This window comes from Dromiciops gliroides, chromosome 1 (assembly GCF_019393635.1).
Source record: "Dromiciops gliroides isolate mDroGli1 chromosome 1, mDroGli1.pri, whole genome shotgun sequence".
NCBI lineage: Eukaryota > Metazoa > Chordata > Mammalia > Microbiotheria > Microbiotheriidae > Dromiciops > Dromiciops gliroides.
Genome location: NC_057861.1, coordinates 734786592 through 734809820, shown reverse-complemented (window position 1 = coordinate 734809820; position 23229 = coordinate 734786592). Strand labels below are relative to the sequence as shown.

Sequence of the window (23229 nt, the reverse complement as noted above, 5' to 3'; positions counted from 1 at the left end):
AGGGGAAAAGGAGAAAGAAAAAAAAAACCTGTACATTGGAAAAAAAAACTTCAAAAAAGTTTAAAGTTATTTTTGAACAGTTAGAGAAGAAACCACAGCAGCTTAGAGTTGGACAAGATTCTGGAGGAGGTCTGGATGAACTCAGACCTAAATTAACCCCCGCCCCCGCAACATGTTCAGCAAGTAGTCATCCAGCCTCTGTCTGAAGGCCTCCAATGACAGGGAGCCCAATACCTCCCAAGGCAGCTCAATCCATTTTTTTTTTTTATGGGGCAATGGGGTTAAGTGACTTGCCCAGGGTCACACAGCCAGTAAGTGTCAAGTGTCTGAGGCCGGATTTGAACTCAGGAACTCCTGAATCCAGGGCCGGTGCTTTATCCACTGCGCCACCTAGCCGCCCTGGCTCAATCCATTTTTGAAACCTGTAATTATTAGAATTGTAGTCCTTAAATTAAGCCTCAACCTCCTTCCTCAGGCATAGAAGGAATCTCATTCTCTGGAAGGGTGTGCATTTGTGTATGTGAGTCAATTCCTACCTTCTCCAAGGTGCTTTCCCTGTCTACTACACTTTAATCAGTCAGTAACCCCTACCACTTAGCACTTAATTATATATCCATAATCACAAAATTGCAATAATTACTCCTGATTCTAGAGGTCCATGGTGGCATACAGGCTGCCATTAGTTCAAAGTCTAGTTCTATTTCTGCTAAGCCTTAGTCCCCCTCCCCCTCCCTTTCCCCTTCCCTACACTAATTCTCATGGCTGGTTTTTAGAAAAACCCCATTATTGTGTATTTACTGACATTTGTGCATGTGGTGTCCCCCAATGGAACATAAGCTTCTTGATGGAAGATATTTTTCCACCCCCCAGCATCTAGTATGTTGCCTCTGTTCTAGATCCATTTTTGTTTTATTGAAGTCAAAGTCATTTAGATTTATTTGCTTTTGGGAAGTTTGGTTAAGCCTTACTCATTTTGGACTCTGACTTGGGAATTCAGACAAGATACTGGTTTCAAGTTTACCGTTGCACTAATTATGAAAGGAAAAAAAAAGACTTGCTAAGCAAATTGATAGGATACATGAGATTAGGGGGAGATCTATACTTCAGAGGGAGGAAAAATACAGTTTTCTAACATTGTGTATTTTCCTATCCCTTATAACTTATCTATTTTCAGAAGTTGAAGAGCAGAAGGCTGCCTGTCCACCTGTCCATCTGTTCAGGGAGAAGAGAAAATGCAGAATCAAATGAATACTAAGTAGCCTAATGTTTGATAAAAACTCAAAGATATTAGCTATTCAGGTCAGAACTCACTATTTGACAAAAATGATTGGGAAAACTGGAAATCAGCCTGGCCAGAACTAGCTATTAATCAACATTTCATACCATATACCCTAATAAGCTCCAAATGGGTACATCACTTAGACATAAAGGCTGACATCATGAAAAAATTAGATAAACCAGGAAGAAATTACCTGGCAGATCTATGATCTATGGATGAGGGAAGAGGTTATGACCAAACAGGATATAAAGAGTATCGCAGAAGACAAAATGGACAATTTGGATTACATAAAATTAAAAAGGGTTTTGCACAAACAAAATCAATGCAGCTAAAATTAGGAGAGAAGCAGGTAAATGGGTAAAAAAAATCTGTATAGCAAAATTTTCTGAGAAAGTTCTCATTTCTAAGATATCTAGAGAACTGAATCAGATTGAGAATCTCAATCCCCAATTGAGAAATGGTAAAAAAAAGAAACAATTTTTAAGGGAAGAAATCCAAGCTATGAATAGATTAAAAAAAATTTAAATCACTAATAATTCAAGAAATTCAAATTAAAAGACTCTAATGACTTCACACTATTAGATTGGCAAAGTTGACAAAAAAGGAAAATGACAAATGTTGGAGGGGGCTTGGGAAAACAAGTATAGCAATGTAATGATGGTGGAACTATGAACTGGTCTAGCCTTTCTGGAAAGCAATTTGGAACAATGGCCAAAAAGCTATTAAACCAATGTATGCATCTTTTGACTTAGTAATACCATTGCTAAGTCTATACTACAAAGAGATCAAAGAAAAAGAACTCATATGTACAAAAATATTTATAGCAGCTCTTTTTTGTGGTAGCAAAGATTTAGAAGTTGAGAGGGTGCCCATTCATTGGGGAATGGCTTAACAAGTTATGCAATATGAATATGATGGAATACTATTATGCTGTAAGAAATGATGAAGGGGGGGGCAGCTAGGTGGTGCAGTGGATAGAGCACCGGCCCTGGAGTCAGGAGTACCTGAGTTCAAATCTGGCCTCAGACCTTAACACTTACTAGCTGTGTGACCCTGGGCAAGTCACTTAACCCCAATTGCCTCACTAAAAAAAAAAAAAAAAAGAAATGATAAAGGGGATGGTTTCAGATAAACCTGGGAAGACTTGTATGAACTGATACAGAGTGAAGAGAGTATACTCAGAAGAACAAATTGTACAGTACCAACAATACTGTAAAGAGAAAAAAAATTGGTGAAGTTTTTACCATGAACAACTCCTGATGAAACGTGTTCCCTACCTCCTGATAAAGAAGTGAGAGACTCAGAGGGTAAACTGAGATATATTGAATATTAGACATGGCCAATGGGGAAAATGGTTTTGCTTGACTATATGTGTTTATTTTGTTTTGTTGTCTTTGTTTTCTTTCTCAGTGGGGAAGGAGGATGTTGAAGGAAAAGAAAGTAAATTTTCATTTGTAAAAACTAAGTAATTAAAAATTTTAAAATGTGAAATTTTAAATGAGAGTTCCTATGACTCAAATTAGTTCTGCCTAACCATATACACAGGAAAAACAAAATGGATAAAGAATGCTCTTTACCCAGAGTATGATGTGCTTTTGGATGGACAGCCCATAGAGCTCATCCACTGGTACCTATATCCTGGGCAGATATCGTAACAATGAATTGGGCCCTGAATTGAGGAAGAGGAGAGCAAGTTGATGTATATTTTGCAAACTGTGCAGTGTTTTTAATGACTCCAAGCTTCTCAATGGAACAAAAGCCCACGTTTGTAGTGTCAGTATCCTTTTGGTTGGTAGGTAGTATGTTGGATTTGGAGTAAGGAAAACAAGAATTTGAATCCTGTCTCATATTTATTATATGTGAGTTAGGCCAATTCACTCAACCTTTCTCAGCCTCAGTTTCCTCCTCTGGAATATGACATTAAAAATGGTACCTTCTTTAAAAGGCTGAAATGCTATATAAATGTTAGTTATTGTTTTCTGGTGTTGCTCTGTGGCTCTGAGTTATAAAATCCCAGTTTCTTAAAAATTAAAGTTGAAGATCATCCAAAGGACAATGTAATGGTCCATGATAGACACACATGGGTATCTTGATTTCTCACCCTCACTCATCCCACATATTCAATCAGTTGCCAAGTCTTGCATTTCTATCTTTACTAGATCTCTCATATATGATCCCAGTCTTTCTCTCTGCAACCCATCCTCTATATAATGCTGATAAAACTTTCATTCAGTACAGATCTGACTATATCACTGTCTTACTAAATGAACTTCTGTGGCTCCCTATTGTATCTACAATAAAATGTAAACTCTTTTGCTTGGTTTTTCTGTTTCCTTTTTTCTTTTTTTGGTGGGGGGGGGGCAATGAGGGTTAAGTGACTTGCCCAGGGTCACACAGCTAGTAAGTGTCAAGTGTTTGAGGTCAGATTTAAACTCAGGTCCTCCTGAAGCCAGGGCCAATGTTTTATCTACTGCACCACCTAGCTGCCCCTTCTGCTTGGTTTTTATAGCCATTTACAATCTGGCCTCAGTTTAACTTTCCAGTCACATTATATATTATACCCCAACATGCACTATAGAGGATCTACTCTAACTCTGATCTTTACACACGGCATTTTATTCCCCATCTCTGTGCCTTGGTTTGGGCTGCCCTCAATGCCTGGACTGCACTCCTTCCCTCAATTTTCCCTCTTTGACTCAAAAAGCATAAGTATACATCAATGCAGAGACATGTCCATGAATTTTTGGATGAGGTGAAGGACTAACATTTTCTTTCCTTTCTCACTCCAATTTCTGGCTCCTGCCTCAACCCTCTCTACCCTCTTGAAAACTCTGAAAAGCAGAGAAGGCAGCATTCATTACAGTATTGGGCCAAAAGACTTAAGAAAAATACATGGCCCAAGACAACTTGATGATCGTAACAAGTGCCTTGCAAAGATGCAAAATAACAATAACAACAGCTAATATTCACATGCCTACTTGAAGGTTTGCAAAGTGCTTGAAATATCTTTTCTCTTTATACCTTCATAACAAACTGCCATTCCCACCCCCCATTTTACTGATAAAAAAACTGAGGCAGACAGTTGTACAACTCCCCTAGAGTCACATAGCTAGTAAGTAACTGACAGAAGATATGAACTCATGTCTTCCTGACTTCAAATCTTGCATTCTAACCACTGTCACCTAAATCCCCACAAGTTGGGGATGGACTGGGCAATAAAATGGAAATACCATTGCTTTTGGATATAAAGGATCTGAGTTCAAATTCTACCTGGCATTTACTCTCTGTGTGGTCTTGGGCAAGTAACTGAAACTCTATGGTCTCTGCGGTTCCTTTGAGCTCTGAATCTGAGATTCCATGACATTATGGCCCAATACATAGGGCACTAGAATTAAGAATCTGGAGGACCTGGGTTGAAAGGCCACCTCCAATAGCATTTAATCCCTATCAGTTTCCTCATCTGTAAGATGATCTTTAAAATATCCATAGTACTGACCTCACAGGGTGGTTGTGAGGCTTTGATGAGAGAATCAAGGAAGCAAAAAGCATTTATTAAGTGCCTACTATATGCTAGGTACTAGATGAGAGATTTCAGTAAAGTGCTTTGCCCACTTGAAAGCATCAGTTATTATGTATTCTGCATCCCTGGAAAACCTCACTTGTCAGCATCCAGGAACCAAGCAGCCTGACACCCCCATTTTTGTTCCTTTTTTTTCATTATCCTATTTTACCAACGTTCACAAAAGCAGAACTCCATCCTGCTAATTACCGGCATGTCTGGGTTGTGGGCTATTTCCTGCTTTTAGCTTCATGGGTAAGCAGTTCCCCTAATTACCCAAGGTTGTTCACATCTCATTGAAGAATTTACCACAGGAGAACCTTGATTAGGGCATGGGGGGGAGGCAACACCAGTCAGCGCTTCACACTTGATTTAATTATCAAATTCTCTTCTCAGCCTTGTGCAAAATGGTTTAAAAGGTGGTATGGGAGGGGGAAAACACATGCTATCAGAGAGATGGCATAGTTGTGTGTGTGTATATTTGAGGTTGGGGAAGGAGGATGCTTACCGGTGACTTTTTAATTTCAGAGACAGCATAGTTCCCTTGTGAGACCCATCTGGATGCTTCTGTTAATGACAAACCGGTTCCATAAAGATTGATGCTAAAGCGTCCCTGAAACAGACAGTCAAAGACAAATCTCAGTTCGGCCTGCCTTCCTGGGCTACACAGAAGGATATGTGGTGGATGGAGCAGGGATATTAGGGAGCATAGACAGAAGCCACCCATTCTGCTCCATTCATTTTGACAAATGAGGAAACTGAGGTTCTGGGGTACACAGCTAGGATTTATATTCATGTCTTCCAGACTCCCGGGACAATACACTCTCCACTGAATCCAAACCCCTCATTTTGAGGAAGAGGAAACTGAGTCCCTGGGAGTGTAGGCAACTCATCCAAGGTCACACAGGTAGGAAGTGAACAAGGTAGGACCTTCACAGATGAGGAAGCTAAAATGTAGAACTAGTGTACTCCCTGCCTGTACCAGGTTGCATTTGCAATATGAGGATTTGGGTGCCTTCAGAAATTACAACAGCAAATGACCATTCTAATAGATTTTAATAGGATCTTGCTGCCAATGTATTCCATTCTTTGGGGACTATCAGAATTTAGGATGGATTTGTGCCAAGCTCAGGGTGGTTATGATTCTTAAGGCAGCCTTGAGGAAGAGGTGTCTTCTTGCATATGGCCAGCAGAGGGCACCCTTGGTCCACCCATAACAGGCTAACCGCCCAAAAGAAATTGGAACTGTTATGGAAATAGGATCAAGACCCTTTGAAATGTGCTCCAGCTCTCTGTCCGGATCTCCTGGAAGAAGGTCAGAGGATCACAGGCTTGGAGTTTAGGAAGACCTTAGAAGTCAGATGTCAACCCCTTCTCTTCACAGATAAGGAAACTGAGGTAGAGCTGAGGTTTGAACCCAGGTCTCCTAATTCCAGCAGCCTCTCTGATACCTCCTCCCCACAGGTCTCTGGCTTTTTCTAGGCCAAATAACGTTCCTTTTCACATCTTCTATGACCCATCAATAATTCCTTAGTACCATATACTCAGGGACCCTTAAAGATTATCCAGTTCTGTCTCCTCATTTTATAGAATGAGAAAACTGAGGCACAGAGTGGTCTATTGATTTTCCCAAAGTCCTATGGATTCCAGTTGCTAAAGGACCAAAATAATCCTTTAATAGGATTTTTAAATGACTGTGCCTAGATTTTCTCATGTGATCCTCACAGCTACCCTGGAGGGTAGGGGCCGTTTTTATCTTTTATTTTAGAGATAAGGAAACTGAGGCTGAGAGATATTAAATAGCCTGATCAGAGTCACCTGGTTAGTGCACATCAAAAGCATGATCTGAAATGGGAGTCTTCCTGACTCCAGGTCCAATGCATCAAGCTGCCACTGCATTACTGCCTGGAGCTGCACCCAAGTCTCTGGCTTCATGGTTGAAACTAACTTGAACCTAATGGAATATCAACTCCTTGAGGACAGGACCTAACCCAGTGTCTTACTACGTACAGCAGGCACTTAATTGTTAAGTTTAACAAATATTGGTAATGACTTTAAAAAACTGAACAATTAATAATACAAAAGCAGTATATATATATATATATATAATGTGTGTGTGTGTAAATCTATAGCTCTATCTTTCCATCTATCTTTCTATCATCTTTCCATCTGTCCATATATCCATCTATCCATCCATCCATCCATCCATCCATCCATCCATCCATCCATCCATCCATCCATCCATCCATCCATCCATCCATCCATCCATCTGCCCATCCGTTCGTCCATCTGCCCATCTGTCCATCCATCTCTATCTGTCTGTCTATCCATCTTTCTTTTAAAATAGTTTCATGTATGCACATTCTATCTTGCTGGGATGTCAGTGACTAACCTAACTACAAGAACCACTTCTCTTACTTCTTTCCTCTTCCTCACGGTACCCACCAGTGCTCTAGGCACACAGTAGGTGCTAAACTAATGCTTTCTGATTCAGGGCTTGAAATCCCATCTCTCCCACGAAGCCTTCTAGCTTTGAAGCCTAGGCTCTCTTCACCTCAACCACTTCTCCAGAGGAGCCGACAGTACTCAACGACCTGAAGGAACTGTTAACTTCCTTCTAAAAGCCAATGACCTTGTGACCCTCAGTAGACCCACTGGGTTGGCCTTCCACCACTGTTAGATTGGTGACCACACTTTATAAGCCCTTTGCGGGAACCATTTGGTACATATACTCTTGAGCAAGGAGAAAGGGCATTTACCTTCTTAAAGCAGGTAAGGGGAACAGCTTAGGGATAAGGTAAACTTAAGCCTCATTTTATGTGGTACATTTAATCTCATTCTTGAGGCAGGATGGAGTGGTGGAGAGTTCCAGAGTCAGGGGACCTGGCTTCATATTCTACCTAGGTTTTGTCATCAGTTTGGAGCTAAGAAGGGACCTTAGAGGTCACCTAGTCCAGTGGGGTCAAACTCAAATAGAAATAAGGGATGCTAATCCATACATGAGAATCCCTGGGGGCCAGGCTTCCACTGAGCTTGAAAGTGTAATATTAACTACACGTTATATTTCCCAATTATATTCTATATTCAGCTGCTCCAGGTTTCACGTTGGAGGGTTTCGGGTTGTGGGGTTGACCTCTCTGATCCCTTCTTTTACAGATGAGCAAACAGAGAGTCTCCTTAGGTGTGTTATACCCATTTGTTACCTTGACTGTACCAGGCCAGATATGGACTAGATCAGGAATTTTTCATGTTTTGTAAGTCAGGGACCCCACAGGAAATCTGGGGAAGCCTATGGACCCTGCTCAGAATACTGTTTTTAAGTGTATAATACACATATGATATACTAATGAAACTGATTCATTGAAATTCAGTTAGAAAAAAAAATAGGAAAGAAACAAATTCACTGGCCATAGTTAAGACTCCCTAGGCTGGATGGTTCCAAAGGTCCTTTCCACATGTAAATCTCTGAGCCTATGGACCCTTGCCACGCTTCAGTTTCCTCATTTATTTTTTTGTTTGTTTGTTTTTTGCAGGGCAATGGGGATTAAGTGACTTGCCCAGGGTCACACAGCTAGTAAGTGTCAAGTGTCTGAGGCTGGATTTGAACTCAGGTCCTCCTGAATCCAGGGCTGGTGCTTTATCCACTGTGCCACCTACCTGCCCCCTCCTCATTTGTTTTTTGAATTAAAATTTTTTTTTCTCTTTCCTCATTTGTAAAATCAGGCACCCCAAGGTTCTTAGCTCTAAGTCTCTGAGCCTGTGATCCCTTTGTAGGCCTCAGTTTCTCCAACTGTAGAATGACTCCACATTCTCTAAGGTCTGGCCCAGCTCTGTGATTCTGGTGCCTTGCCTGTCCGTGGAGGCCTGGTCTACAGGGCATCTGTTTTCCAAATGCTTCTGTCAGCCGCTGGTATTCTGCTGAGTTCTTTAAATGGCCAGGGCAGCTGGAAGTGGGTCATACACATCAGGAACACTGAGAAGCACAGCAGAAGGCAGTTTGGACAGGCCAGGCATGGGCCAGGGACGACTTTTTAAAATGAGGTCACATCTGCTATGAACAGTGTCCAAAGGGAGCTCTCTATCTGATGACCCTGGCCCGGCTGCCTAAGCAGAAAAAGTCCCTATAGGAATCTCAGCCTTAAAGAACCCAGAGGCCGTCATGCCCCCAATGCTGGACACTGATGGCAAATTTAGGTCCTCCAGTGCCAGGAGGTTATTTAGGCCCATTTCCACATGACCGGTAGGGCCTTCAGAGACCATTCTCCAATACAACTGCAAGTACCCTGGAAGGAAAGCTGGATTTGATGTCAGGGGGCCTGGTTCTAACTCTGCCACCTACTACCCGTGGGACCTTGGGCAAGTCACTTAATCTAGTTAGGACTCAGTTTCCTCATATGTAAAATGAGAAGATTGAACTAGATAGTGGGGGCAGCTCGGTGGCGCAGTGGATAAAGCACCAGTCCTGGATTCAGGAGGAACTGAGTTCAAATCTGGCCCCAGACACTTGACACTTACTAGCTGTGTGACCCTGGGCTAGTCACTTAACTCTCATTGCTCTGCCCTCCCACAAAAAAAAAAAGAAAAGAAAAGAAAAGAACTAGAGAGTGTCCGAGGCCCCCTTCAATTCCAAATCTAGGAACCTTTTACCCACAAATTCACTTGAAAGTTTTTATCTTTCAACTTCTAAAACTCCAGATTAGGGGCAGCTAGGTGACACAGTGGATAGAGCACTGGTCCTGGAGTTAGGAGTACCTGAGTTCAAATCCAGCCTCAGACACTTAACACTTACTAGCTGTGTTACCCTGGGCAAGTCACTTAACCCCAAGTGCCTCACTAAAACAAACAAACAAACAAACAAAAACCAACTTCAGATTAAAGTTTTTGAGAGGCCTTTTCTACTTCCAGGGCCTTTCCACAGAGATGAGTTTCCATCTCATTTCCATATGTTTTCTATGCACCTAATTAAGTACATGTGGTCTCTTTTATCCATTGGAATATGAGCTCCCTGAGGGCAGGGACTGTGTTTTTATTTCCTTTGTATGCTCAGCATTTAGCACAGGGCCAGGCACACAGTGAGTGTACCACCTAGCTGCCCTGGACAGAAATGCCATCATCACCCTCTTCCTGCTCCAAGATAATGGGTACAGTGCTTAAATGGTAGCTATCATCATCGTAAAGAATTAACTGTTATTTGAGGTTTTCACCTAGAATGCCCGATTCTCCTCCCCCAAACCTAGAAACACCCCACACAGCCCCAGCCAATGGGATGGCTGCTCTGACAGTCACATGACTGCCCTCACTAGGCTTCCAATCATTATCATTTTGCCAGGCCCATGTAGGTGTTGGCACGTGAGGTGCCAGAGCCCTGGCAACTGCTACAACCAGTGGGTGGAGTACTGTGCGGTGTGCAGAGCCCCAGACCATTGCGTGCTGAGGCATAAAAACCTCAAATAACAATTAATTCTTTACATTATCATCATCAAATAGGATCATGTATATAGTACTTAAATGGTAGCTTTTATTATTATCTCATGGAAACAAAAAAAAAAAACCTAAGAATATTTGATAAAGAAAAGAGAGCCCAAATCTATTAGGAGCTTAAATGATTAAAGTCATCCACAACTTGGCTGTTCCTGGCTTCCTTTTGAAAGGCCCAATTTCCCCATGAAATCCCTTTTGTTTATTTTCTTCTCCCAAAAGCTCCCATTTCACGCCATTGGGTGTTTAGCACCATTTGCTTAAGGCTAGGCTGAGAACACATGTAGTCAAAAGGGGAAGACACCTTTTGTCTTCCTGAGTCTTGGGTAAGAAAGAGGGTTTCCTTTGGCTTAGACAACATCTATTCTATGAAGGCCTAAGATGTGAGAATCTCATTCTAGCTCCAACTCCAAGCTCTTGTCAAGCCCATTGGCCTCATGGGAGATGTCAGTGAAAGAGACTAACTATGTCTTTGGAGACTCCATATGCACTTGAAGAACCCCATTCATGTCCTAATTGGGGCTGAGCTCTTGACATAGGGGACAGTCTTTCTTTTTTTTTTAACCTGTGTTCTAGAACCTCTCAAAAGTCTCAAGGTTGGTTTTACAGCCCATGTCATCTTTTTTTACTGTACATTTAAAATTGAAATAAAAGAAAAACATGTACGCACAAAACCAAACCAAATCTTCCAAGAAATAAGGAACTTTGAACTTTTTAAACTTTCTTTTTCTTTTCTTTTCTTTTCTTTTCTTTTCTTTTCTTTTCTTTTCTTTTCTTTTCTTTTCTTTTCTTTTCTTTTCTTTTCTTTTCTTTTCTTTTCTTTTCTTTTCTTTTCTTTCTTTCTTGTGCAGGGCAATGAGAGTTAAATGACTTGCGAAGGGTCACACAGCTACTAAGTGGCAAGTGTCTGAGCCCAGATTTGACCTCAGGTCCTCTTGCATTCAGGGCCAGTGCTTTATTCACTGAACCACCTAGCTGCCCCAAAACTTTATATAATTTTTTAAAAGGAGAGAGGGCTTTAGCTAAGCTACTTTGTCAGGGGGATCATAAAGTAGGATTGAAGAGGGACCCTCCCTGGGAATTTTAGATATTGGTGGCTATGATGGATGAATCACACTCCTTGGGTTACACACACACACACACACACACACACACACACACAAACACACACACACACACACACGTGCACATACAAAGTACCAAGCTTTCCAAATCAGATGGCCAAGGGGGTGACTGCCTTGATGCACTGACCCTAGATATGGTGCTGACCACCAGGAACCAGTCTGGAGAGCATAGGTACATTGTGCAGCATGGGGAAATTTTGGGACTACAGGAATGTGGAGGCTCAATCCTCTATTTCATTTTCAATGTTGGCAATCAGGGTCATGGGAGCTTGGGCATACCTGTGGGCACTTTGCAGCACTGTAGCAATCTCCAGCTGTGGCAAAAGGAACGGGACGCCCATCATGTGTCCGTGCAAACTGCAAATCTGTGGCTATGGGAGGTTCAACAGCAGAGAAAGGAGAGAGTTGAGTTAGAGGAACAGGGAGAGAACAAAGGAAAGATGAGAAGGGAAAGGGATTGGCAGGAGATTGGGTAAGAGAAGAAGTGGGGGAGAGAGCAAAAGACCAAGGAGCAGCGGGAAAGAAATGGGAGAAAAAGAAACAATTCAGTGTGTTATTAGCAAACGAGCTGATCCAGATGGGTGGTTACTTTGGTGGGCCAGTGAACTCCTAGTACTGATTTTTTTTTCTTCATCTCAATGTATAAACCAAAACATTGTTTTAAATCACCGTGGAATTGATTCTTACATCAAAAAAATTTGTCAAAATACCCAATCTAAACAGAAGATAATTGGATGCCCCGGGAATCCCTGAACAGTAAGGAAACTGCTATACAAGAAAATTAGGGCAAAGGGAAAAAAAACAGCAGCTCTGAAAATGATTTCCAGTTACTTGGGAGATTTTTGTTCTTCTAAGTTTTATGCATAAGCTACTCTAGCAATTTACAGGCCATCACTGCCAAAACACAGGGCAACAAAACAATGCATCTTGAAATTGTTAATGGCAACTTAGAAAATTTCGTTCCAGTTTGCAAAACAAGATAATTCAGAGCTGGCATCTGTGCTGGAGTCTCCGAGGTTGGCTTTGAACCCAAGCATGGTAGACCAAGAAAAGTCACCTTGAGACAATCCGAGAGAATGGCTCCACTTGGGCTAGCCCTGGGGCCCAGGGCACAGTCTGCTCACTCTCTGCCTGATTATTACCATGGGTCACCAGAAGAGAGACTGAAAGCAGCTTTAGATGCTCAACACCAATGGAAAACCTTGTCATGCTTCAAAAAGAAAGAACATCCAAACACATATGGAACATGTTGGCATGAGTTCTCTATGGGCAGAATGGTCAGTTCTTCCTTCTTTCTTTCTTTCTTTCTTTCTTTCTTTCTTTCTTTCTTTCTTTCTTTCTTTCTTTCTTTCTTTCTTTCTTTCTTTCTTTCTTTCTTTCTTTCTTTCTTTCCTTTGTCTTTTTTCTTTATCTTCTTTTCCCTTCCTTTCTCTCCCTCTTTTCTTCTCTTTATCTCTTAGTTTCTCTTCTTTCCTTTCTCCTCCTTCTTTTATATCCTTTTCTATTTTTTTCTTCTTTCTCTTTTTCTTCCTCTTCCTTCCTCTCTCTCCCCCTATCTCCCTTTCTCACTCTTTTTCTTTCTCTTTCCTTGGTCTCCCTTTTTCTCTTTCTTTTCCTTCCTTCTTTTCTTTATTTCTCTTCATTCCTCTCTTTTTCTCTTCTCTTTTTTCCCTTTCTCTTCCTTCCATCCTTTCTTTATTTCCCTTTCTTCTTTCTCTTCTTTCCTTTATCTCCCATTCTTTTCTCCATCTCTGTCTGCCTCTCATTGTCTCTGTCTATGCCTCTGTCTCTGCCTTTTTCTGCCTGTCTCTTTCTGTAATGCCAGCTCCTTGAAGTCAAGAGAAGTCTGAATGATGCCAATTTTTTAAAATCTTGAGGGCAAATCAAGTTCAATCTACCTCAAGGGCAAAGTAATCCAATATACTGTATCAGATATAATGAGGAAAAATTAATTATTCATGATTCTGTTTTTTCCTCTATTCATTGCAACATGTTTAGGCCTTTTTGCTGCCCTCAGCTGTTCCTTTGATTAATGTCTGGATGGCTGAAAAACTAAGACAGTAACAGTCAGAGTTAAATCAGATCATGGGCAAGCTAGGTGAAAAACATAATTCTATTTACTTTTTCATAAAGTGACTAGTAGGCAAGCAAAGAAAGATCTGTGAATTGGCAATGTAAGGGACTTTCTAGGAGGGAAAACTCTTCACTAAGGCACATAGCAACCATCTAGGACTGTACTTCAATTCACCATATATTTATTAATTAAACACTCAGTCATGATGGACCAGGCACTGTGCTGGGCAATAGGGGCAGAAGGATAAAAATAAAACAGCCCTATCCCTTAAGGAGCTTACATCTTATAGGGGAGAAACAACATGTAGAGAGATTTGTTCAGTCATGCCCAGTTCTTCCGGCCCCCATTTGGGATGTTCTTGGCAGAGATACCGGAGTGATTTGCCATTTCTTTCTCGAGATCCTCTTACAGATGGGGAAACTGAGGCAAACGGGGTTAAGTGACTTGCCCAGGGTCACACAGCCAATAAATGTCAGAACTTGAATCTGCTTCTTTCTGACTCCAAGCCCAACACTCATGACACTACACCATGCTGCCTCGACATCTGAATAAAAGGAACATTTTGCCCTCCCACTCCTACCCCCAAACATCTTTCCCCATTGTAACTCACTTATTATTTGCATAGTGGTCAGATCCAGCCTGACTTTTCGGAAGGAAGAATACCCAGCTGCCGTATAATCTTTCCGACAGTGACAGTCTTCTCGCCGGCTCCCATTGTAAGGGCATTCCGTGGGGTTGTGCAGCCTAAACCCAAAGAGAATTCTTTCCATTAATGGGGGAGAACATTTCTGCAGAGACTACAAAGAACCTGGAAGGTTGGGGTGCATGGTTCTCTCACCTGTGCCCATAGACCTCTGAGAAGTTCTCAGAGTCACTACTGACAAGCGTAATATACTCTTTGGGCTTGTCCGACTGCATCCCAGCGCAGAAGACCTGGAAGACAGACAGAATGGCAGCTCCTTGAGGGCAGGCATTGTCTGGCTTGTTGGATCCCCAGCACACAGCCAATGATATGTTTCTCTCTCTCTCCATTATCTCTCTCTCTTCCTCTTTCTCTACCTCCCTCCTCTCCCTTCCCTCCTCCCTCCTTCCCTGCCTCTCTCTCTCACACACCCCTGAAACAGTCACAATTGGGGGGGGAAGAGAACCCCCAAATCAAAAGGAGCAAATAAACAATTAGAAGAAATGAAGGAAAGTGAAATATTTCACCAATAGCCTGAAATTCACCTTGAGAATCTTTCCTGTGATTGTGAGATAATACTCCCCATCTTCAATAACCCCTTTCAGCCTTTTCATCTCTTTGCAGTTTCTGGGCAATTCACCTGGGGGAGGAAAATGCATGCTGTAATCTTCATAGATTACTTTGCAATAGTAACCCTAATAAATGTTTTTGTCATTAATTAATTAATTAATTAATTCACTCATTCATTCATTCATTCACTCATTCACTCACTCATTCATTCATTCATTCATTCATTCATTCATTCATTCATTCATTAATCTAGAGCCAAAAGGAACTTCAGAATCACCTAATCCAACCTACTCATTTTGCAGATGAGGAAACTGAGGCTCAAGAATATAAAGTGATCCAGGGCAGCTAGGTGGTACAGTGGATAAAGCACTGGCCCTTGATTCAGGAGGACCTGAGTTCAAATCCGGCCTCAGACACTTGACACTTACTAGCTGTGTGACCCTGGGCAAGTCACTTAGCCCTCATTGCCCCCACAATAAATGAATGAACAAATGAATGAATGAATGAATAGATGAATGAATGAATAAATAAATGATGTTTTAAAATTAAAAAAGAATATAAAGTGATCTGATTAAGGTCAAATCTGTCAAAAGTAGCAGAGCCAGATTTGCTTAGGCTGTATGACTCCAAGCCCAGCATTCCTTCCACTGAACCACTGGTAAAGCTCTGTCTATTTACTCCAATTAGACAAACGTTCACTGTACAATGCACTAGATAAGTGATGAGGAGAGATACAATATTGTTATCAGAGATTTTGAAGGGGAACAGATCTGAGGAGATCACCTACTGCAACGTATTCATTTTACAGAGGAAGAAGCCAAAGCTCAAAGATACTTGGCCCACAGTTACAGAGATACTTAGTGGCCCCAAAGCCAGAACTCCTTCCATTGTGTCATAATGCTGGGTCCCTGACCCCAAGAAACTTAGAATCTGATAGGGAAGACAAGCAACATATGCATGTACAACAGTAATTCTTGTACAAGACTGATTTTTCCATATTCAACATCATTTAGGTTACATTTTCCCATTCCATCTGAAAGCAAACATAAGGGTCTAATCATAAACTTCCTTCCCTGTAAGATTTTCCTCCTTTGGTGAAAGTTTAACAATTCAGTAAATAATTATTAATTGCCTACTACATGGAAGTTACTATACTAGACACTGGGAAATAGGAAGTAAAAAAAAAATCAATCATAGGTTCACTAAACACTTTTCTCAGGAGTTACCATGCTAAGGACAGTACCTGGTACTCAGTAAGCATTTAATAAAAGTTCCTTCCCTTACTCTCCAATCTATCCTATGGTAGGCAGAACTTCAGGGAAGAAATGACTACATTGGTTGCCGCTGGAAAAAATCCATTAAGTAGATCAAAGATTTCATGGAACCCTTTGCTGAAAAGGTCCATGAGATGACAGAACACCCACATCCACCCCCCCCACACACACACACAAAGAAGGATGAAGGAACCCTGGTGAGGCAAAACCCACAGAAGAAGACCCTGAGGTGAAGGGGGAGAGGGAACCTGAAGAGTTAAAGGCACCTAAGGGGAAGGAATCTAGCCAAGAGTCCTGCTGAGTCAGGACCCACTAGGAGGAGGGTTGCAAGGAGCCTTGAATAAGTAGATGAATGGGGGGGGGGGAATGTCCTTGCTTCTGAATGACCAAAGGAATTCACTTAAGACTAAAGCTCTATGAAGTTTGGATGGGAAGGTTGATCAACTCCGAGTATATGGTTGGTATAAGCAGGAGTTTCTTTTTGGGAACTGTAGCCTATAAGATGGTGCCTTGGTTGTTCTCTGCACCCACCCACTCTCCTTGATACACAAATTGATGACACAAGGCAATCTGAGGCCCTTTGAGAGTAAAGATTATTCATTATTTGTCTTTATAGTCCTAGTGCCTAATAGAGTGCCAGGTACATAGGAGGTGCTCATATATTGGTTGACTAATTAACTGACAGAGAGAATACTAATAACTGGAGACTCCTGGGAATCTTCATGGAGAAAGTAGAGGCTTTGTTTATTTGCAGGACAAATGGCACTGTCTGCCTGAAAATCTCTTAGCAGATAGCATCATTTCCTTTTTTGTTTTGTTTTGTTGAGGCAATTGGGGTTAAGTGACTTGTCCAAGGTCACACAGCTAGTAAGTGTCAAGTGCCTGAGGTCAGATTTGAACTCAGGTCCTCCTCAATCCAGGGCCAGTGCTTTATCCACTGTGCCACCTAGCTGCCCTCTCAGATAGCATCATTTCTGAGAAGTCAACATCCCAAAAAGTATGGCAGGGGGCAGGGGGAGGGGGGAGGGAAGGCCATTTCACTTGACAAAGGACAATCTATTCCAGGTGGCAGACTTACAATTGTGGTTATTGTGGCAGGTTCTTCTTTCTTCAGGTTTTAAGTCAATGGTGCATAGACTGCTCGGCTGATCATCATTGGTTAAGCACTGCACTGACCGTTGCATCACTCCGGTTCCGCAAGTCACCGAACACTGGAAATCAAACGTCGGTCAGCTAGGCAGCCCCGAGGTGCCTCCATTTCCCACCCCCCAGGAGATGAGCCAGCAGGAGCAGAGGGGACCATATCCACCCCCTGCCTAATGCCTCCTGGCACTGAAAGTAGGAACAGAACACATGACAAAGGGTTTGAGCCCACTCACACCCCAGGGCATAGTCAGAAAATGAGAATGGATCGAAGACCTGGGAATTCCCATGGACTCTAGCTTTCCAATGGATATCTAGCTTCCCAATTAATCTAAGTGACTTTTCCTCAAATTCAAAGCCATATCCAGCCATTTTGTTTCTCAGTGAGGTAGCACAAATGATCACCAGGGGAATATAGCCTAAAATTTGTCCTCAAAATATCTATGCAATTCATGATGTAAAATAATAAAAGAAGGAATTACAATAAATTCAACTGAGTGGGAGTGGCAATTAAATCAGCCAATCAATGAATATATCTGTTCCTAGCTGCTGAAGGAAGTCACCTACTGTATTTTGGGGCAGTTAGGTGACATAGTGGATAGCATGTTAGATCTGGAGTCAGGGAGACATGAACTCAAATCACACCAAGTCCTAAGATCCCTATGACACTCCGCGCCTGTGAGGCCAATCACCTTAGGGACCAGATTGTATTTTCTTTTGGATGTGGATTTGATTTAATTACTATCACATATTCAGCTCATTTGTATCTGAGAGTACTGGGGCACTGAGATGTTAAGTGACTTGCCCAGGGTCACACAGCCAATCTATGCCAGAGTCAGGCTTTGTACTCAAGGTTTCCTGACTCCATTCACTAAGTCACTCTTCTTCCCCCACTTCATAATTTGTGCTAATATTCATAGGGACATCATGAAGAACAACAATACTCCAGTCCCAAGAACTCTGTTTATCAAACACCTTTAAGACCAGATCAAACAATACATTAAGAACAGAGAAGCTACGTGAGAAAGAGCCTTGCTTTTATATTCATTCACTCTGGAACCATCTTAACCCCATCCTTTATCCTGCCCCCTCCATGCCTCAATGCTCCCCCTTCCTTTCTCTGCTAGGTTCTGACCACCTCCACCCATTCCACACACCCACTCCTGGCCCCAGCTTGGTCTAAAATGGGCAAAGGGAATTCGGCGTTTGGTCCCTGCACCATGATGTACTAGTCACAAACAATGCCTTGAGGCATTCTACTTTAAAGTTCCCCAAGAATTTGTTCTTGTTGATGTTGTTCCTTGATTCAATTTTCCCAGAGAGGAGAATGAAAGAACAGATTTGGGGAAGGCAGGGACGGTATCATTCTCTCATCAGTTCATTCCAACCTTATAACCCCTACTGTCGAGGAGGTCACCCCTGGACGTGCTAATGGGAATGATGCTGAGAAGAGATTGGCTGCCTGGCCCCCAAAGAGAGCTCTTCCAACATCCACTTATCAGGGAAATATTACTTGATCATCTACTTACGCTTCCCCAGTTTCCAACTCGCCAGGTGGCTGAGACAGGGCACTCCCGCAGGAAGCAAGGATGGATGCTGGGAGGCTGGGTGCCCGGGCAGTTGATGGTATTCTGGTAGCCATACTCATAATGATCTTTCCCGGTGTAAATCTCACTACATGAAACAAGTCTTTGTTTATAACCCTTGCCACAGGTCACTGAGCACTATGGAGAGAAGGTGAAAGGAGAGAGAGGTTCAAGAAATGACCCAGGTCGGCTCACAATGGGCCTCTAACCTCACCACTGCTGCTGACCCAGTGACCAGCCCTCCAAAAGCCTTCACTTTGTTACCTCTGAGCACCCAGGAACCATGCCAAGTTCACACAATTGCTTGGATGGATTCAGCTGCTCGGCAGTAACCTGGATCCCCCACACTCTGCTCTTGGAGGAGTAGAGAAGCCGCCTTACCAACCCCACCCAGACATACCCAGAAATCAATTGATTGGTCAATCTGGAAGCATTTTGGTGCCTACTATGTTCCCGGTTTGCAGTTTTAACCACAGTGGAGGATAATAATAATAATAATAACAATAATAATAATAGTAGTAGTAATAATCCCCTTATTAATTAGGGTCTTATCTAGGGTCATTTATCCAGCTTAATCAGTTATATGATTTAAGTAAGGTACTAATCATTTTAATTAAGGATCCCTCCTTCCCTCCTCCCTCCATTGCTCCCTCCCTTCCTTTCCTTTCCTCCCTTCTTTCTTTCTTTTGTTCCTCCCTTCCTTCCACCATTTATTAGCTATGTGACCTTAAATGACATCCTCTGTGAAGCTTCAATTTCCTCATCTGTAAAATGGGATTCAATTAACCAACAAGCTCATATTAGACTGAGCTCCTTGAAAGCAAAGACCACCTTAGTTGTCTATTGGTATCCTCAGGTCTTAGCTCAGAGGTTTGCACATATTCAATGCTTAATAAATGTTTTTTTATTTACTCATCTCATTACTTCATCCATCCATCCATCCATCCATCCATCCATCCATCCATCCATCCATCCATCCATCCATCCATCCATCCGTCCATGATTTGCCAGACATCCCATTAAGGTCTGAGGATACAAAGGAGAAAGATGTCCTGCCCCCAAGAAGCTTTAATTCTAATCGTATTATAATATCCACTTCACAGAGTGATTGTTGGGTCAAATGAGGCACTACATATAAAGTGCTGTATAAAGATCAGCTATTGTTTAAGCCAACAAATGGCTTCCCAAGGAAACCAAAAGAGACATCTCACTCAGTATCTGCTAACTACACTTCTAGACTAAGGACACTGACTGCTAGAAATAGTGGTGATGGGTGTGTGTGTGTGTGTGTGTGTGTGTGTGTGTGTGTGTGTGTAGGGAGTTGTCAAAGCTCAAATGTTTTACATTCAGAAGCATCACTTGATTTGTCCTCTGGATGGCAGCAAAGTGCAGGAGAAAATAGTAGAGGCAGAGCTGGGTAAGCCCAATATAGTCATCAGGTACCACAAGGTGTGCTAGTAACAGGACTCCTAGAATCACATCATTGTAGAGAAGGAAGGGACGAGAGAGGCCATCTAGTTCAACTCGCTCATTTTACAGATGAGGAAATTGGGCATCATAGATGGAGAGCTAGAAGGGATTTTAGAAACCATCTTGTTCAAGCCCTCCATTTTATAGATAAGGAAACTGAGTCCTACGGAGGCCAATGGACTTGCCAAAGGGACAAAATATGTTAGGAACAGTGGTAGGACTTAAACCCAGATTTCCGGATTCCAAATAAGATGAAATTGAATCGATATGAATGAAAAGTCATTCACTAGGATTTTAAAACTTGACTTCATGAGGACAAGATGAGAAAGGCATGGCTGGAAAGTAGCTTGAAAAAAGATCTAAGGGTGAAAGTAGACTGCAAGCTCAATGAGTTAACAGGATAATATAATAGCTGCTGCCTCCCCCAGTGTGTCCTCACCCCCCACCCCCGCCATGTGCCCCCATAACCTCCCACTCCCCCCAAAAGTTTTGGCTGCATTGCCAAAAATAGCTTTCAGAATAAGGCTGGACATTAACTGCTGTATTCTGCCCTGATAAGACCATATGTAGAGTACTCTGTTCCGTTCTGGACACTACATTTTAAGAATCACTAAGCTGAGAAGGAATCGCAGGATGCCTAAGAGTTCTTGCCATATGTGGATTGGTTTTTAGGATCTCTTTCTGGAGTATGTTGACCAACATTGCACACTGAGTATCTAGCATTTATGTAATACTTTAAGGTATGTAAAGCACTTTAATGCATGTATTTTCTAAAATTCTTTAATATATACCTAAGCAGAGGTGAGATCATCTCTCATCACATATAGTAGACGTTCCTTTTGTGTATGGGTTGGAACTAGATGGCTCCTTAAAACTCTCTAATTCTCTGATTTTGTGATCTCATTTGCTCCTCACAATGACCCCATGAGGTAAGCATTATTATCCCCATTTTTCAGAAAGCAAATCTAGTGTTTCTTTCCACTGCACTGTTGAGGCAGTATGCCAGGTGTTGAGGCCTAGCTGGTTTATGCAAGCACTGGTGGCCATTCAGAAATAAGGATGTTCCTGATTGCTACTTGTGCTCACACAAATCAAACTAAGCTTTGTTTACTGATGAAAAGGCAAGTTGGAGGTTTTAAGCAGCCATCCAGAGGATTTCAGGATCAGAGACAATTTTGCCTTAATTCTCTTGGTAATTGCCTTAATTCTTTCCTTTGACCTAGGTTTAAAGAGACACCATCATAGTCCTGACTAATGGACCACTGCTGACTGATGAGGCTCCTCTGTGAGTCTTCAGAAGGAAGGATGAGGAACAACCCCCAGGGAGAGAGAGCTAGCTCCACAATTACACAAAGCTTCTTTGCTGCTGAATCTCCAGACATGATAGAAGGGAGAGGAAAAGGAGAAGGCTGGTTTCCTAAAGACTTGTATAGCCTTATTGGGCAAGGTGGAATCTACTCCCTATTATTACTCCCTAGAAGCAGTTACAGATGTCTTTCTTTTATGATTAAAGAATTTTCTGATCATTTTTATAAGTTTCCCTATCACTCCTCACCAACATGGGGGAAAATAAGCAAACATGAAGAAATAGGAAAGTGGAAATCACTCTAGGGGTGAAGGAAGATGCAGGGACACATTAAATATGGAGAAATTGGTGGAAGGCAAGAGACCTGGCAAATAAGGAGTCACCTAATTGCTGCAAGCCTCAGTTTCTCTATTTGTTAAATGAAAATCATTTTGGTTCCTTCTTTTCATTCCAGCTGCCTTGATGAAAAGATGAGATAACAAATATGAAATTACTTTAGATCCATGGTTCTTCACCTTTTTGTGTATGTCCTGGACCCCTGTGGCATCTGGTGAAGCCTAGGGACCTCTTCTCAGAACGTTGTTTTTTTTTTTAAATTAGGAATTAGTAAAGAAGTATATTCTTAACTTCAGTTAGAGGTTAGTGAAAATAAAGATACAATTTCCCTCCATCTCAGGTCACAGATCCCTCTGAATCCATGGACTTCTTGATGGTGGTAGGGAGGTTAAGAACCCTTGTTTTGTACTAAAGATGTTCTCTTTGGCCAGAAATTGTTGTTATTCCTCGGATATATTATTGTCTCCTTTGTAATTATCTAGAGTAAAGGAAAGGAACAGAGGCCTTGGATACCCTTGGATATCCTCCAACATGATGGAGAGCTCTAAAGGCATTTGCACTTGCTTAAATATGGTAGCACCATTAGTGGTGCGTGGGACTTGTTTTCAAAATTTCAGAATATCATAATCAGTTTGGGTTTTGACTACCTAAAACTTAGTGGAGAAAACTAAGTGGAGATGGGAAGATGTTCTAGAACCGTGATCCTGACACAATCAGGTTTCCTTCACAAGCCATCCAAGCTTCTGAAGCCTTGAGCTGTAACTGAAGTGGTCACTGTGTTTCTTGGGCTTCAGTAAATCACTGAGAGATCATTTCTGAATGGGATTTCAGGGGCCTGCATAGGTGGGATCTGGAAGTGCCATTAGGTGAGTAATGACATATGCCTTTAGGGAGAGGCAGGCCACCTCCCAGGGATGATGAATGTAGGGGAGGATGGGAGAAGTTCATTCCTGTCATTCTTGCTAGCAAGTCTTCATGTTTAAGTGAGGACAGATCTCAGAGAACAATGGGCTTTGTTGGAGTAGTAAGTCTCTAGAGAGGAAGAACTGGAGGGTGCAAAGAGCACTAGGAAGAGGATTTAATTCCAATAGAGAAATCCCATGAGGCAAAGGAAAAAGTGCAAGTCCTGGGTTCAAACCTTGGCTTTGCTACTTGTTACCTACATAACCTTGGGCAAATCATTTAACCTTTCTAGGCCTCAGTTTCCTCATTTGTAAAACTAGTACAGTGAACTGGATGACCTCTAAGGTGTGTTCTAGCTCTGGATCTACCTCAGGATTACATGCCTGCTTAGAGGTTAGAGTTTTGGATTTGGATTCATATAGACCTGAGTTTGAATCCTGCCTCA

The 23229-nt window shown here is 41.9% G+C and overlaps 1 protein-coding gene across 3 annotated transcripts in view; it reads right to left on the bottom strand.

Moving 5' to 3' along the window:
• ADAMTS9 (ADAM metallopeptidase with thrombospondin type 1 motif 9) overlaps positions 1–23229 on the bottom strand; it is a 195145-nt gene that overhangs the window by 6247 nt on the left and 165669 nt on the right. For all 3 annotated transcript variants that reach the window (XM_043979758.1, XM_043979759.1, XM_043979760.1), the window contains 7 exons: positions 18713–18907; positions 17119–17251; positions 14742–14836; positions 14353–14447; positions 14125–14258; positions 11720–11811; positions 5347–5451 (listed from right to left, as the gene is read on the bottom strand). In XM_043979758.1, coding sequence (XP_043835693.1) covers positions 5347–5451; positions 11720–11811; positions 14125–14258; positions 14353–14447; positions 14742–14836; positions 17119–17251; positions 18713–18907 — 849 coding nt within the window. The remainder of the gene's footprint in view (positions 1–5346; positions 5452–11719; positions 11812–14124; positions 14259–14352; positions 14448–14741; positions 14837–17118; positions 17252–18712; positions 18908–23229) is intronic.